The 18,235-nt window shown below is 42.2% G+C and overlaps 1 protein-coding gene across 1 annotated transcript in view; it reads right to left on the bottom strand.

Moving 5' to 3' along the window:
- LOC121587267 (substance-P receptor-like) overlaps positions 1-15,696 on the bottom strand; it is a 27,187-nt gene extending 11,491 nt beyond the window's left edge. The window contains exons 1-2 of the mRNA XM_041904180.1: positions 15,287-15,696; positions 6,710-6,904 (exon numbers count right to left, since the gene is read on the bottom strand). Of these exons, the coding sequence (XP_041760114.1) occupies positions 6,710-6,904; positions 15,287-15,696 (605 nt within the window). The remainder of the gene's footprint in view (positions 1-6,709; positions 6,905-15,286) is intronic.
- Between the last annotated feature and the right edge of the window lie 2,539 nt (positions 15,697-18,235).

Below are 18,235 nucleotides of genomic sequence, written 5' to 3' on the forward strand. Positions count from 1 at the left end.
GCCCAGACAGCCAGGCTGAATGACAATGGGATTTGGAGACAAAGAAAGCAGCCCATAAAACACTGTGGTGTTGATGTGCTGAGAGAGGAGGGACTGCTGTGATCAGAGCTGGGCGTTCTGTGTTTATCAGCCTGCTGGGTGTTGGGAGGTAATGACTGCAAACAAACAAAAACATTAAGGGCCACAGGTGTGGGTAGCACTTTCCAGCTGTGAGAGTAAATGGACCTTACACATACTAGAATCATCCCTTGTTTTCGTAACCCCAGACAAAACAGCTCCAGGAGGCTCTTCTCTCTCTCTCTCTCTCTCTCTCTCTCTCTCTCTCTCTCTCTCTCTCTCAATTTCAATTTCAATTTCAATTTAAGGGCTTTATTGGCATGGGAAACGTGTGTTAACATTGCCAAAGCAAGTGAAGTAGATAGTAAACAAAAGTGAAATAAACAATAAATATTAACAGTAAACATTACACTCAGAAGTTTCAAAAGAATAAAGACATTTCAAATGTCATATTATGTATATATACAGTGTTGTAACAATGTGCAAATAGTTAAAGTACAAATGGGAAAATAAATAAACATAAATATGGATTGTATTTACAATGGTGTTTGTTCTTCACTGGTTGCCCTTTTCTTGTGGCAACAGGTCACAAATCTTGCAGCTGTGATGGCACACTGTGGTTTTTCACCCAGTAGATAAGGGAGTTTATCAAAATGGGGTTTGTTTTCGAATTCTTTGTGGATCGCTGTAATCTGAGGGAAATATGTGTCTCTAATATGGTCATACATTTGGCAGGAGGTTAGGAAGTGCAGCTCAGTTTCCACCTCATTTTGTGGGCAGTGTGCACATAGCCTGTCTTCTCTTGAGAGCCAGGTCTGCCTACGGCGGCCTTTCTCAATAGCAAGGCTATGCTCACTGAGTCTGTACATAGTCAAAGCTTTCCTTAAGTTTGGGTCAGTCACAGTGGTCAGGTATTCTGCCACTGTGTACTCTCTGTTTAGGGCCAAATAGCATTCTAGTTTGCTCTGTTTTTTTGTTTGTTCTTTCCAATGTGTCAAGTAATTCTCTTTTTGTTTTCTCATGATTTGGTTGGGTCTAGTTGTGTTGTTGTTGTTATCCTGGGGCTGTGTGGGGTCTGTTTGTGTTTGTGAACAGAGCCCCAGGACAAGCTTACTTAGGGGACTCTTCTCCAAGTTCATCTCTCTGTAGGTGATGGCTTTGTTATGGAAGGTTTGGGAATCGCTTCCTTTTAAGTGGTTATAGAATTTAACGGCTCTTTTCTGGATTTTGATAATTAGCGGGTATTGGCCTAATTCTGCTCTGCATGCATTATTTGGTGTTTTACGTTGTACACGGAGGATGTTTTTGCAGAATTCTGCATGCAGAGTCTCAATTTGGTGTTTGTCCCATTTTGTGAGTTCTTGGTTGGTGAGCGGACCCCAGACCTCAGAACCATAAAGGGTAATGGGTTCTATGAATGATTCAAGTATTTTTTAGCCAGATCCTAATTGGTAGGTCAAATTTGATGTTCCTTTTGATGGCATTGAAGGCCCTTCTTGCCTTGTCTCGAAGATCGTTCACAGCTTTGTGGAAGCTACCTGTGGCGCTGATGTTTAGGCCGAGGTATGTATCGTTTTTTGTGTGCTCTAGGGCAACTAGATGGAATTTGTATGGACCTTTTTTGAGACACCATTATTTTTGTCTTCCTAAGGTTTACTTTCAGGGCCCTGGTCTGACAGAATCTGTGCAGAAGATCTAGGTGCTGCTGTAGGCCCTCCTTGGTTGGTGACAGAAGCACCAGATCATCAGAAAACAGTAGAAATTTGACTTCAGATTCTAGTAGGGTGAGGCCGGGTGCTCTCTCTCTCTGTTTCTCTCTCTGTTTCTCTCTCTGTTTCTCTCTCTGTTTCTCTCTCTCTCTCTCTCTCTCTCTCTCTCTCTCTCTCTCTCTCTCTCTCTCTCTCTCTCTCGATCGCTCTGTGTGTGTCTCTCTCTCTGTCTTTCTCTCACAGCAACTACAGTGTGAGGTGATAGGAGGATTTACACCTTCAGCTGAAGCTGCCATTCATTTTCACGGCTCTTACACACACACACACACACACTGCAATACATCTTCACAGCTTTTGGTTTGCCGTACATCATCAGGTGAAGAGGACAGGGAAAATAATTAGGGAGCAGTGCTGTTAACAGCCTTGCTATTCTATTCCCCACAGCACAAATGTATACATTATTGCCTTACTATATACAGTGCATTTGGAAAGTATTCAGACCCCTTTACTTTTTCCACATTTTGTTACATTACAGCCTTATTCTAAAATTGATTAAATTGGGGGGGTTTCCCCTCATCAATCTACATACAATACCCCAAAATGACAAAGCAAAAACAGGTTTTTAGATTTATTTTACATAGATATGTAAAATGACTTTGTTGAAGCACCTTTGGCAGCGATTACAGCCTCAAGTCTTCTTGGGTATGACGCTACAAGCTTGGCACACCTGTATTTGGGGAGTTTCTCCCATTCTTCTCTGCAGATCCTCTGAAGCTCTGTCAGGTTGGATGGGGAGCGTCGCTGCACAGCTATTTTCAGGTCTCTCCAGAGATGTTCGATTGGGTTCAAGTCCGGGCTCTGGCTGGGCCACTCAAGGACATTCAAAGACTTGTCCCGAAGCCACTCCTGTGTTGTCTTGGCTGTGTGCTTAGGGTCGTTGTCCTATTGGAGGGTGAACCTTTGCCCCAGTCTGAGGTCGTGAGCACTCTGGAGCAGGTTTTCATCAAGAATCTCTCTGTACTTTGCTCCGTTTATCTTTGCCTCGACTAGTCTCCCAGTCCCTGCCGCTGAAAAACATCCCCACATCATAATGCTGCCACCACCATGCTTCACCGTAGGGATGCTGCCAGGTTTCCTCCAGACGTGACGCTTGGCATTCAGGCCAAAGAGTTCAATCTTGGTTTCATCAGACCAGAGAATCTTGTTTCTCATGGTCTGAGAGTCCTTTAGGTGCCTGTTGGCAAAGTCCAAGCTGTCATGTGTCTTTTACTGAGGAGTGGCTTCCGTCTGGCCACTCTACCATAAAGGCCTGATTGGTAGAGTGCTGCAGAGATGGTTGTCTTTCTGGAAGGTTCTCCCATCTCCACAGAGGATCTCTGGAGCTCTGTCAGAGTGACCATCGGGTTCTTGGTCACCTCCCTGACCAAGGCCCTTCTCCCCCGATTGCTCACTTTGGCCGGGCGGCCAGCTCTTGGAAGAGTCTTGGTGGTTCCAAACTTCATCCATTTAAGAATGATGGATGCCACTGTGTTTTTGGGGACCGTGAATGCTGCAGAAATGTTTTAGTACCCTTCCCCGGATCTGTGCCTCGGAGCTCTACGGACAATTCCTTCGACCTCATGGCTTGGTTTTTGCTCTGACATGCACTGTCAACTGTGTGACCTTATATAGACAGGTGTGTGCCTTTCCATATCATGTCCAATCAATTGAATTTACCATAGGTGGGCTCCAATGAAGTTGTAGAAGCATCTCAAGGATTATCAATGGAAACAGAATGCACCTGAGCTCAATTTCGAGTCTCATAGCAAAGGGTCTGAATTCTTATGTAAATTAGGTATTTCTGTTTTTTATTTTTAATACATTTGCATTCAAAAAAATAACATTTCCGCTTTGTCATTATGGGGTATTGTGTGTAGATTGATGAGATTTTTTTTTTTAATCCATTTTAGAATAAGGCTGTAACGTAACAAAATGTGGAAAAAGTAAAGGGGTCTGAATACTTTCCGAATGCACTGTATATATATATATATATATATATATATATATTATTGCCTTACTGTATAAAGACACTTAAATCTTTTGTCTTCCCCATTCACCCTCTGAATGGCACACATACACACTCCATGTCTCAATTGTCTCAAGGCTTAAAAAGCCTTATTTACACTGATTGAAGTGGATTTAACAAGTGACATCAATAAGGGATCATAGCTTTCACCTGGTCAGTCTATGTCATGGAAAGAGGAGGCGTTTTTAATGTTTTGTACACTCAGTGTATATACAGTATATATACTGAGGAGAGCAGATCTGACTCGCACAACTCCAACTCAGTCATTAAAGTGCTGCACCCCGTCCTTTCACAACTCTCCAGAACAGATCATAGATTAGTGTAACTCTTTCACATCATCTGTCTCCTCTGTTTTCTAGCTGGTTGAGTCGTGAATGTCTTTGACAATGTTTAAGAATGGCAGACAACGCTGGAAGATGGTGTTAATGAATGAAAGAAGCTCAGATCCAATGATAAAATACATCTAAACTGCCAAAGACCTCTAAAATAAAAGGAATAATTTGGACAATAACATCTAAACCGCCAAAGACCTCTAAAATAAAAGGAATAATCTGGACAATAACATCTAAACCACCAAATACCTCTAAAATAAAATGAATAATCTGGACAATTACATTTTACATTTTAGTAATTTAGCAGACGCTCTTATCCAGAGCGACTTACAGTTAGTGAGTGCATACATTATTATAATTTTTTTTTAAATACTGGAATCGAACCCGCAACCCTGGCGTTGCAAATGCCATGCTCTACCAACTGAGCTACATCCCTGCCGGCCATTCCCTCCTCTACCCTGGACGATGCTGGGCCAATTGTGCGCCGCCCCATGGGTCTCCCGGTCATGGCCGGCTACGACAGAGCCTGGATTCGAACCAGGATCTCTAGTGGCACAGCTAGCACTGCGATGCAGTGACCTCTACAATAAAATGAATAATCTGGACAATAACATGTAAACCGATTTAAAGCCCCATTGGGCCCTGGTCAAAAGTATTATAAAGGGAATAGGGTGCCTTTTAAAACAGAGTTAGACTTTGCTGTACATTGGCTTTAATAAATAGTGAGAGAAGTGTAAACTGTAGGGGGGAGTGGGATAAGTTGAGCCAAAGGGGTAAGTGGAGCCAACCTTGTTTCTTGGAAACCATACACAAAATGTAATAATTTGACCAAATATTTGGGAAGAGGTCATCCTTTCATGGAGTCTGTGAAGGAAGAAACCACATGGAAAAAGTGGCAAGAAAAAAGGATTTTCACCAAGTCAAATGAATGTATTGTGTTAGAGGTTTCATAATGCTTGTATCTGAACCAAGGTTGATCATTTTAAGATTATTCTATATATCACTTGGGGTCTCTATAAGCTTCAATATGAGGTCCTAAACCTAGCATGAAAGTGCATCCTTGTAGCTGTGTGGGCTAATATAGTCACAAATGTTTGCCTTGGGGTAATTTGAGCCAATAGCCCTGGGGTAAATTGAGCCAATGGCAAGTTGAGCAAATTGAAGTGTTTTCTTCCCAGACGTAATGCAAGGCAATATCGCTGGGATATGAGGTAACAACAGATCCTGGCCTATGTTTGGTGTTAAACACCTTTTTTCGGGATGAAAGACGATGGCCAGAGCTTACCCATGATGTTGTACAATGATTTAAGTCAATAAGTCATCATTTTAGTCAAAGTATGATATATTTAAGCTTGAAGTGACAAATCCGATCTGCCCACTTCGTGCAAATCCATGTGAATGCTGTGTTTTTTCCTATGATATGAAATACCAATTATTTTCAGACTACATTTCGGTTTAGGACTGAGTTTTATTTGAATGTTACCACCCACCAGCTTGGAATTGTTTATTAATCAGAATCAGCTACAAAGTTATTCCTCTTCGTGACTGAGATGAGGTTTTCACCACTAAAGTTTTGCTTCACTACATGCTCCACTGCTTTGATTGGTGTAACGTTAGCTAGAAACCACAAGTGTCTATCCAGATAATTAAAAGGCCCCTGCGAAAGAGAATTCAAGGAATTTATAGTTACATGCCATTTGCGGCATGCATGATCATGAGCAAAGTAATTGTAGCCTATCATTTCCCTTCCCCTGTGAGAACCATGAGCACTGGCTGACTTGGCTTTGCTGTACCTCAGCCAAAGCCTGCCAGCAGCCTACCTCCCAAAGGTTGCACCGTGTCCATTACAATGTAGAATAACGCATATCAGCTATCTTTCAATAGTTATCCATATTGCCAGAGCTTCATCTTATTCTTTCGAACTATTTCTATGGCGGACTCTCAGCTGCAATTTATGGAAGATGCCAAAACTTTGAAGATAACAGTTTTCACTAAATCAATGCGTATGACAAATCCAGCTCCAGAACCAGCCATGGCTGGCTAATCTTTAGAATATGGTGGTTCCAAAAAAACAAACAGCTGATAACATTACCTAACTAGACAAGGTTAGAATACTAGCTAGCTACAACTTACCCCATTGACCACTTTTTTTGGACAAGCTATGTTTTCAAAACTGTAATGTTTACATGAATTCTGATTATTTCCAGGGATACACAACATCCTGAAGATATTTTAGTTAGAAAGAATACGATATTTCCCTTGATAGAGTGATGCTGAATGTAGAAAATGGCTCAACACCCCACTCTCCCCTACAATAAAATGAACATGGAATTATATTTTCCATAACCACAGGTGTATTCTATAAGAAGGTATTATTAAAAAAAATAAAAATAAACAAAGCATCTTTGTTCCATGCTGCTTTTATTCACTGACTCTCTCTCTCTCTCTCTCTCTCTCTCTCTCTCTCTCTCTCTCTCTCTCTCTCTCTCTCTCTCTCTCTCTCTCTCTCTCTCTCTTTCTCAAACATACTTATAAAGGAAACTCACATAATTTTGTAGTCGCAGCCTGTGTATTCGGGCCACTCGATGTAGCAGATGATTCGTCCAGGCAGCTCCTCGGTCACTGAGTAGTAGTACTGAGGGAAGGCCAGAAGCAGAGCCAGCACCCAGATCACCCCCACGATCACCTTGGTCTCTGTGGATGACATGCGCTGCTGCAGGGGGTGGATGATGGCCATGTACCTAGGAGGAGAGGAGAGGCAGCAGGGGCAAACACATGTTCAGTCCTGGGGGAAGATACAATGGGAAGATCTACAAGCACACAAACACACACACACACACTGAAGGTATTGATAAAACATTTTCAGGGTCTCCAACAATGCAATGTGCATGTTACAATTTTAGTTTGACTCATAGACTACGTCTGCCATTGACAGAGTAAAAGCTTATCATCATCCTGTGAATACATTTTTCTGATAAGAGGAAATCATACTGTAAATTGGTCTCCTTTTAATCATACCAACAGAATAATTAAACCAGACAGTATCAGACCTTTGAAATGAAAAGAGGCCCTTCAGAATGCTTTGAAGTCAAAGTATTTATTCTCATCACTACTTTAGTATCATTCTCTCTTAGATCGATAATCATGCAGCACTTAATTTCAGTCGGAGCACATACTAAGTGCATGAATATCTTAGTTTATGTCCCAAATGGCACCCTATTCCTTATCCTCAAACTCAACTCTGGACCTCGAAGCCAGTTCCACAGATTTTTTTCATTGTTCTTTCGGGGCTTTCGGGGTTTTGCATGGGCTGCGCGTCTCAAACCACTGCATGCGCCGGTGTCGTCCGTTCGGCTCTGCAGTGGAAAACGACAGACTTACAATGGTGTTTGTGAGACCAGGAGACAGGTATTTTCATGAAAACGTCTGTGAAGTCCGAACGGTTTGAGCTAGTGACTATTTTGAAAGCAGAGACTCTCACGAATACGAACGTCTCATCCATTTTGCTCTACGACGGCCAAAAGCTTCACAAAATTAGTCTGAAATCGGTCTCTTCGGCGTACCAACTCTGTACAGGTGTTCTCACAAAAACGTCTGTAAAGTCGGAATAGTTTGAGCTAGAAACGAGTTGGACCCAGTTCTGAAAAGCAGAGACACAAGCCTCACAGTACTGGTCCGAAGGTCATCCAGTGACTGGAAGTGAATAGGGTCTTTCAACAACAAAAAATGTCCCTGAGCTTTCCCATATCTCTAAAATACAGGAAACATACTTCAAAACATACTTCCTATTGATTTATTTCTGGACTATTTTAAATCCAATCAAATTAACGTTTATTGGTCGCGTACACAGATTTGCAGATATTATCACAGGTGCAGCAAATGCTTGTGTTTCTAGCAGTACAGTAATACCTAGCAATATTAATAATAAAAACAATACACACATAATCCAGAAAAATTAAGAAATATCAGAATGAGCAATGTCAGAGACCGGTTTTGCCATGTCTGTTTTTGCCATGTATGAATGTTTTTTTTGGTTAGATCAGCTTTAATATTGCAGATAGATTGTAACTTCCGTCAATGTAATTGTCTGCATCACTTCCAATCCCCCATATATACACATACATATCATTTAAAAAATATATATTTCCCTTTAGTACTTTCCAACCCCACCACCCATTCCTTAATTGGAGTAAACTAGTAAACAATGCTTAGGCTTCTACTTCCAGCTTATACATACAATATGCATTTATGATGTCCATCCGGTTTGCTTCTATATGCCATATCTTTCTAACTGTGCTCTTTCACAAAAGCTCTCTGTATGAATGTGTTATTCAATGCGTTTCTATGGGCTAATAGCAGTAAGGCCTAATTCAATGTTTCATCAATAATAAAAAACGGATTTTTTGCTGATACCTACAGGGGTCCTAAAATTCTAAATCAACTAGCTAGATGGTCTATGGTATGACCATCTCAAAACAATTTCCATCTGTTAGCTTAGTAGATATTGCTATCTAGAGGCTTATACTCTAGGGGTTATACTGGGAGATCTAATCAACATCTTAATCCACCTAATAGCCCCATTTAATCTGCTAATTGGACTTTCTGCCTATAACCAACTGGGGGAAGAGAATATATTTGATTTCAAAACACTCCCTGTAGTCCAACACAACTATCTGCAACATTTTGACTATCTGCTATCCTAGGCTTGTTCCATTACCACACGGCTAGGAAACTTGTATCTTGTTTCAATTGAGACTTGCAATGCTGCTTCTCCATGGTATGAGTTTAGTTTAGTGGTGTGTCTGACAACAATACTTGGAGAGGCCTACAGTATATACAGTAGGATCTATAGAGGCCTGGTTTATGAGGCTAGTGTGGGTTAAATACTGGTGACTGATGCCAGCTTGTTTGCTTTTCACCAATGTAATACAAATGCATATATTTACATACTGTATGTCCACATGAACAAACAACAAACACACAACCACTGTCTTTATTTGTATTTTCATACCCCTACTACACCATGGAATCACTGTTTTGGGAATCCTTTTGTTATTTTCCAACAGGAAATTCGATCTGTTTTCTGTAGCTACTATTTGCCCCAGAGTGTCTGCAGCCTCGCTCTTTGTCTCAATTTCTGTCACACCTGTTTCGCACCTCACTTTCTTTCTCTGTTATTCCTGGCTTTGTTGTGAACAATAGTAGACAACACTGGAAGATGGTATGAATTAATTAGAGAGGCACAAATCCAATGATCCGGCAATAACATCTAAACCATCAAAGCCCCCTACAATATGATGAATAATGCAATAAAGTAAAAGGAAGATTCTCCCGTCAGGGTGCTCTCGTCTCATGGAGAGCTCCCCATGGTATGGAGTCTTTCTGCAGAGGTGCCAACACAATTGCTGACCTTCACCCTTGCATAATATCCCCATCAACAGATGGGAGGAGATGGGCCCTGGTGGCAGACCTGGGTTCAAATACTTATTTCAAAAAGTAAATATGAAACATGGCTTTTGGACAAGATACCCCCGATGGCTATCCAACTCGATTGATTTTCCGTTCACCAAGCGGACAGGACATTGGATTCAGGGAAATCGAGAGGGGGAGGGGTATGCCTTTTCATCAACAGCAAATGGTGTGCCGAATCTAACGCAGTGGATGTCTCGACCCATTGTTCACCCGTCTTGGTATACCTGATGGTCAAATGCCGACCCTTCTACATCTCAAGATTGTTTTCTGCTGTTATTGTGACTGTTGTATACATTCCACGTCAGGACAAAAATAACAACAAGCTGGCACTTAACGATCTGTATGAGTCTATAAACAAGCAGGAAATGATGCACCCGAAGTCTGCTTTTCTTGTTACCGGTGTCATTAAGACACGTGATGCCCAACATCCATCAACACGTCTCCTTCGCCACAAGGGGTGATAAAGTCTGAGACCACTGTTACACTACCCATAAGAAAGCATATAAGACCCTCCCTTGTCCCCCCTTCGGCAAATCAGATCATGACTATATTCTCCTGATTCCTGTCTACAAGCAGTAGCTCAAACAGGAAGTACCCATGATGCGCTCCGTTGAGAAATGGTCCTCCGAATCGGAGGCTATGCTACAGGACTGCTTTGCTAGCGCATCAACGAGCTAACCATCTCCGTCACCAGCTTCATTAGGAACTGCATTGCCAACGTTGTCCCAACAGTGAAGGTTCGCTGCTTCCCCAATCAAAAGCCCTGGATTAACACAGAAGTTGAAGCTAAGCTAAAGGAGAGAGCTACCACACACAGGGTTATCACAGCCAACCTCGAGGCTACGGCTGAGGACAAGAATAAGTACAAGAAGTCCCACTACGACCTCCCCAGAGCCATCAAACAAGCTAAAGGACAATGAAAGAACAAGGTGGAATCCTATTACATAGGATCTGCCACCCGCCACATGTGGCAGGGGCAACACTCCATTACGGATTACAAAGGAAGACCCAGCCATGACCTGCCCAACGATGCCTCTCTACCAGACGAACTCAATGTATTTTATGCACACTTTGACAGGGTGATCTCGCTCTCTGAGGCCAACGTGAGTATGGTTTTTAAGCAGGTCAACACTCGCAAGGCCGCGGAGCCGGACAGTATTCCAGGGCATGTTCTCAGAGGATGCGCAGGCATCATTTTCAACCTCTCCTTGTCTCAGTCTCTAATCCACACGTCTCAAACTGACCACCATCCTTCCTATTCCCAAGTGCTTTGAATTTATGGCACACATTACCTCCATAATCCCAGACACACTAGAACCACTACAATTTGCCTACTGCCCCAACATATCCATAGATGATGCAATCTCAATTGCACTCCACACTGCCTTCACCCACCTAGATAAGAGGAATACCTATGTGAGAATGCTGTTCATTGACTACAGCTCAGTGTTCAACACCATAGTCCCCTCCAAGCTTGTCACCAAGCTTGGGACCCTGGGACTGAACACCTCTCTCTGCAACTGGATCCTGGACTTCCTGACGGGTGGTGAGGGTAGGCAACATCACCTCCGCCACGCTGACCCTCAACACAGACGCCCCACAGGGGTGTGTGCTTAGTCCCCTCCATATTCCCTGTTCAACCACGACTGTGTGGCCACGCACGACTCCAACATCAAGTTTGCTGACGACACAACGGTGGTAGGACTGATCACCAGCGACGATGAGACAGCCTACAGGGAGGAGGTCAGTGATCTGGAAGTGTGGTGCCAGGACAACCTCTCCCTCAACATCCGTAAGACTAAGGCACGACAACGCCTCTTTCCCCTCAAGAGGCTGAAAAAATGTGGCATGGGCCCTCAGATCCTCTAAAGCTACACAGCTGCACCGTTGAGAGCATCATGACTGGCTGCATCACCACTTAGTACGGCAACTGCTTGGCATCTGACCGCAAGGCGCAACAGAGGGTAGTGCGTATGGCCCATTACATCACTGGGGCTGAGCTCCGTGACATCCAGGATCTCTATACAAGGTGGTGTCTCCAGCTACCCAAGTCATAGACTGTTCTTTCTGCTACTGCACGGCAAGCGGTACCGATGCACAAAGTCTGGAACCAACAGGATCCTGAACAGCTTCTACCCCCAAGCCATTAGACTGCTAAATAGCTAGTTAAATAGTTAACCAAATAGCTACCCGGATTATCTGCATTGACCCTTTTTGACTCATCACATATGCTGCTGCTACTGTTTACTATCTGTCACTTTATTCCTAGTTATATGTACATTTCTACCTCAATTACCTCATACCCCTGCAAATCAACTCGGTAGTGGTACCCTTTGTATATAGACAAGTTATCTTTACTTATTGTGTATCTATTATTACTTGTATTATTACGTGTTTTACTTTTCTATTATTTTTTTAAAAATTCTTTCTCGCTGCATTGTTGGGAAGGACCAGTAAGTAAGCATTTCACTGTTAGTCCACACCTGTTGTTTACGAAGCATGTGACGAATAACATTTGATTTAATTTGACTCTACACACACGCACGCACACACACTCACATACAAGCATCATATACGCTACTCCTGATGCCTAGTCACCTTACCCTTATACATATCAACCCCTACCACTTTAGTATTCCTGCACAATTTAAATATGGTATTGGAACTGTGTCACGGATCCCCCCGGTACTGCTGCTCATTCTGTTCACCAGTTCCAGAGGTCTACGTCACCGGCTTTCTAGGCGTCACTGACCTGGATCATTACCACCAACCCCGGACTGTCTTGTCTCATTACACACACCTGGTTCCCATTCCCCCTGATTAGTATGTGTTCATATGTGCCCTCTGTTCCCCATTGTCCTTGTCGATTATTGTCCCATGTCCGTTGGTCTCGTGAGTACTGTGTATTGTGCTCTGGTTGTTTACGGGTCTCGTCCCGTGTACTGTGTAGAGGTTACACCTCGCTCTTTGTTTGGGTTACATCCCTTTTGTATATATATATATGTTTGTGTTGGGTGGAGTAATAAAACCCCTAATACGTATTCCTGCGCCTGTCTTCTAATCATTATACAACGTGACAAACTGACTCTGTATATAGCTTACTTACTTCTCGTGTTCTTTTTATTTCTATTTCTTGTGTTTTTTGTTCTACTTTACTTTATTTTATAGTACTATATATTGATATTGACTACTGTATTGTTGGGAAAAGAGCTTGCAAGAAAAGCATTTCACTGTACTCGTGCACGTGACAATAAAACTTGAAACTTGAAACAAAACGTTTGCTATAGCCTGTCTGGAGTACCAAATGTATGGGGTTTACAGTTTTGGGACTATTCTATTGGTCAGTTAAGCTGCAAGGTCAGTCAAGCACATACAGGTTTGCCCGGTGTTGATTGGCTGGGTGCAGAGAGATGAAATGCTGATTGATAGAGTGTTTATATGCCTGTCCGAAGACATATATATATATATATATATATATATATATATATATATATATATATATATATATACAGCACCCAGTGTGTGTTATGTGAACGTGTCTCTGAACAGATCAGCTACAGACCTACTATATACAGGTATTGTCACGGATTCAGCCGAGGCTGCCCCTCCTCCTTGCTCGGGCAGGCTTCGTCGTCACCGGAGTACTAGCTGCTACCGATCCATGTATCTATGTTCGACTTGTTTTGTCTTTATTGGTCACACCTGTTTCCCATTACGTAGTTATGTCTTCCCTATTTAACCCTCTGTCTCACACTGTGTGTTGTGCGTGTTTGTTCATGTTTTGGTTGTCGTTAGTGTGCGGGTTTGTTCCCTCCCTGCGTGGAGGTTGTAGTTCATTATTTTACCTACGAGTAAAGTACGCCTTTTGATTAGCTCTGTGTCCTGCGCCTGACTTCGCCTACCGCATTACACTGACGCCTTGACACGTATAGGCTTTATTCATCTACTCTGTATTCACATGTGTGGCTATGTGTTTGCAGTCCTATTATGAATGAAAGGTGATAGACAGGATATGGTGGCCTAACATGACTCCGTGCAAATAAATCCAAAGTGAATAGATGGTGCACCAGGGTCTGGTCTGGAGGTAGCGCTGCCGCATTGACCCCAGACTATATACGTTTGACCCCCAGCACTGGGGGTTCATTCCCCACATACTCCTTACTTGTCTCCATTCACTTCCTTCTAAATCTCCCTTTTTCATTCCTTCACAATAACACATACAGAATGCTGTTCTCCTTTTTTATATAAAGCAATCAGATGAAAAGGGGTGAGAGAGATACAGATTCAGAGATTTGCCGAATCTGTTTTTTGTGCAGCATAATGGGGGAATGAAGCCATCTGAATAATGAATATGGTGTTACTATAGGTTGACAAATGACTGCTACACCTGACCACCATACATTAAATACACTAATAACATACCACAGCACTCTAACACCTCACATCAATACATAACATGAACACATACATAAGTCACATCTACTACATACATTATTATTAATTTAAATTATCTATAGAAGTTGCTGATTGACATACCCTAAATAACCTTTTGAATTGCAGTGCACAAATGAAATATATATTGATTGGTTGGTTTGATCGATTTGATGATGGAAGTAGTAGCAGTGGCAGTAGCATCACTCCAGAACCAATTTTTTTGAATTAATAAATGTTTTGCTATATAACATGTCTATGTAACCTACAGTACCAGTCAAAAGTTTGGACACAGTTATTCATTCAAGGGTTTTTCTTTATTTGTACTATTTTCTACATTTTCTACAGAATAACAGTGAAGACATCAAAACTATGAAATAACACATATGGAATCATGTAGTAACCCAAAAAGTGTTAAACAAATCAAAATGTATTTTGTATTTGAGATTCTTCAAATAGCAACTCTTTGCCTTGATGACAGCTTTGCACACTCTTGGCATTCTCTCAACCAGCTTCACCTGGAATGCTTTTCCAACAGTCTTGAAGGAGTTCCCACATATGCTGAGCACTTGTTGGCTGCTTTTCCTTCACTCTGCCGTCCGACTCATCCCAAACCATCTCAATTGGGTTGAGGTCGGGGGATCTGATGCAGCACTCCATCACGCTCCTTCTTGGTCAAATAGCCCTTACACAGCCTGGAGGTGTGTTGGGTCATTGTCCATGAGGTGACTACCTCATGAAGCTGGTTGATAGAATGCCAAGAGTGTGCAAAGCTGTCATCAAGGCAAAGGGTGGCTATTTGGGTGGCTATTTGAAGAATCTCAAATATAAAATATATTTTGATTTGTTTAACACTTTTTTGGTTACTACATGATTCCATATGTGTTATTTCATAGTTTTGATGTCTTCACTATTATTCTACAATGTAAAAAATTAAGAAAAACCCTTGAATGAGTAGCTGTGTCCAAACTTTTGACTGGTAGTTTATGTAAAAATGTTATTATCTTAATCCTAATATGCTATAACATCATTTAGTTATTAGGCTACTAATAACTTGGTGACAGGATTCAAGTGCGTGATTATTATTAAAGTGCATTATTGTTCTGTTTGACTTATTGTGACCATAAACATACATTTAGCACTTGGACTAAATTTACGTGTTAGATCAGTGTGAAACAGAAGAAGCTACGCATTGAAATGTCTCCCCTAACTGAACTCACCTGTCCACCGCTATCGCAGTCATAGAGTAGATACTAGCGAAGACAGCAGCGACGGGGAAGAAGTTGTGAAAGCGGCAGTACATCAGCCCGAAGTACCACTCGTTGTGCACTGAATAGATGAAGTTGATAACGGTGTTGAAGGCAGACATAGACGCTTCAGCAAACGCGAGGTTCAACAGAAAATAGTTGGTCACAGTTCTCATTCGTTTGTGCGCCATAATGATCCATATTACAACGACGTTCCCCACCAGAGACACAGTAACCATGCAACTGTAGGCGAATGCCCATAGAACAATTCTCCAAACTGGTTGCACAAACTGGTTCCAGTCCTGATCAGTTCCATTGTCCACTGATGAGTTGGTCCAATTGCTTGGCAATTGTAAATCAGTTGTGGTGAACATGGGATCCATTTTTTGGGGTATTCTGCTGGTGACAATAATAGAATTGGTCCATGCAACACCTATGAAATGTACACTAATCAACCAGTTACTGATTGAGGAAATGGTAAGAAATCATCTTGGATAGTGCTGATGTCTTTCAGTTTAAACTTTCTTCATCATTGCCATCCTGACGAATTTGGCACACCTAAATTAGAATTCTAACATAATGTAATGTTCACTGAAGACGCAGCTCACACACAGAACATTTAGAATAGCCCGCAGTTATAAAAAAAAGAAAAGAAAATGAATGTGTACTTAAGTTGACTCCGCGCCGTGTAAAATGTAGGTGTTCCTTGGTACATGGCGTTCAACGGTGCACCTCTTCTGCACCACAGCAAAAAGACTCCGGACGTGGAAGGAGCTGTTCCTTGACTTGACTCCACGCTCTAGCGCTCTACTCTGCACTCGGTACCCTGTACTCTTGGCTCATTGAAGAACACACACTCTCTCTCTCTCTCTCTCTCTCTCTCTCTCTCTCTCTCTCTCTCTCTCTCTCTCTCTCTCTCTCTCTCTCTCTCTCTCTCTCTCTCTCTCTCTCTCTCTCTCTCTCTCTCTCTCTCTCTCTCTCTCTCTCTCTCTCTCTCTACTCTGATACTTAGATGCGTGCCAACGGGAGCGCAGCCAAGAGCGCGCTTACGCAAATATCAGAGATGTTCTGCAGTAGTGTGTGGTAACGAGAAACGTTCATGGACTGGACAACTTGTTTAGCGAGCCCAGCATAGTTTAGCAAATTCATAATTGTCTAAATGCAGACAATAGAGAGGTATTTAGCCGAAAAAATACATGTTGCTGCAGTAGCATATGGGGGGATACCTATAGTGAATGGGTGGTGTGTTTAAACTGAGTGTATTTCATTATAGGCTCTCTACCTCACTATTTCCAATCAGCTAACATAGGCCACATATTCTGACAACATTGGAGAAACATGACATGGAGCCAAAAAATGGGAAAAGGGGAAAGAGAGGGGTAGATTAGAGAGAGACTAAAATGAATGTTGCTCTGTTTTCCTTTCCCCAAATCAGTGTAAAAAGTGTAGAAGAGATGTATACTGAGGTGGACAGCTTTGTGATATGTTTTGGGGGTTTTAGAGGCCTCTGAAAACGTACCTGATGGGCTTCTATTGCATACGCCATAAGGGGATGGATACAGTATTATGTCAAGCATAACTGAAATCATGTCTAAGACCTGAAAGAGCAGGGAAATCAATTTTAAGGAGAAGTTGTATGCATTTCTTTGATCATTATCACAACTGACTGTTTGCCACATGTTCCTGCTCACTGTCCATCTGGTGGCCCTTTCTGCCACAACCACCCAATGCTCTGTGGTGCTCTCTGCACTATAATGGTCATAGCTAAATTACTGAATGAATGTTGTAGCCAAGGAATAGGGACAGATTGACAATCAGTCAAAGTGCTTGAGCAACAGAGAGAGAGAGAGAGAGAGAGAGAGAGAGAGAGAGAGAGAGAGAGAGAGAGAGAGAGAGAGAGAGAGAGAGAGAGAGAGAGAGAGAGAGAGAGAGAGAGAGAGAGAGAGAGAGAGAGAACCTCCGGAGGCCAAGAGATAAATTGTTCTGTGTCATTTTCTGTGTCTGAGTGCATCATATGTAGTAATACGTTTCTACAAGGACATTGCATTTTATAAGGGCATTGCTCGCCTCTGTCACAGGCTTTCACATAATGTGAGTGAAGCCTGGGAGCCGAGGCTAGGGCATTGCAGTTCTTGGAAAATCTTCTGTAGAATTGAGAAAAGACCACACAATGGTAGCCTGTCATAGTACTACTAGCATCATATACTGTAGTAATCTCATCACTGGAAATAATGGAGGTTGATTCATGTGTCTTACCTGTACCTATAACAATTGAGAAGAAGAATTTAAAATGTTATTTCACAAAGAGCAACCAATGACATGCCTGACAGTATAATGGTAACATCATTATGTGTGCACCTATACAGTAGAACCAACGCAGTTATACACCACTAAACAGTTGGAAGCCCTTGCAATGAGGACTGTCTATTGATTTTCATCCATAGGATTGCTTAAAAGCTCACAAGTGCAGAGGATGCTACTGTGTAACTACTGTACAGATGTATGATCTTAAATTGAGCCAGCAACAGCAGGAACATTATCCTGGAGCAACAGGAAATTTTGTGTATGGTTTCCAAGAAACAAGGTTGGCTCCACTTACCCCTTTGGCTCAACTTATCCCACTCCCCCCTACAGTTTACACTTCTCTCACTATTTATTAAAGCCAATGTACAGCAAACTCTGTTTTAAAAGGCACCCTATTCCCTTTATAATACTTTTGACCAGGGCCCAATGGGGCTTTAAATCGGTTTACATGTTATTGTCCAGATTATTCATTTTATTGTAGAGGTCACTGCATCGCAGTGCTAGCTGTGCCACTAGAGATCCTGGTTCGAATCCAGGCTCTGTCGCAGCCGGCCGTGACCGGGAGACTCATGGGCAGCGCACAATTGGCCTAGCGTTGTCCAGGGTAGGGGAGGGAAT

Source organism: Coregonus clupeaformis, chromosome 18, assembly GCF_020615455.1.
Source record: "Coregonus clupeaformis isolate EN_2021a chromosome 18, ASM2061545v1, whole genome shotgun sequence".
NCBI classification, from domain to species: domain Eukaryota; kingdom Metazoa; phylum Chordata; class Actinopteri; order Salmoniformes; family Salmonidae; genus Coregonus; species Coregonus clupeaformis.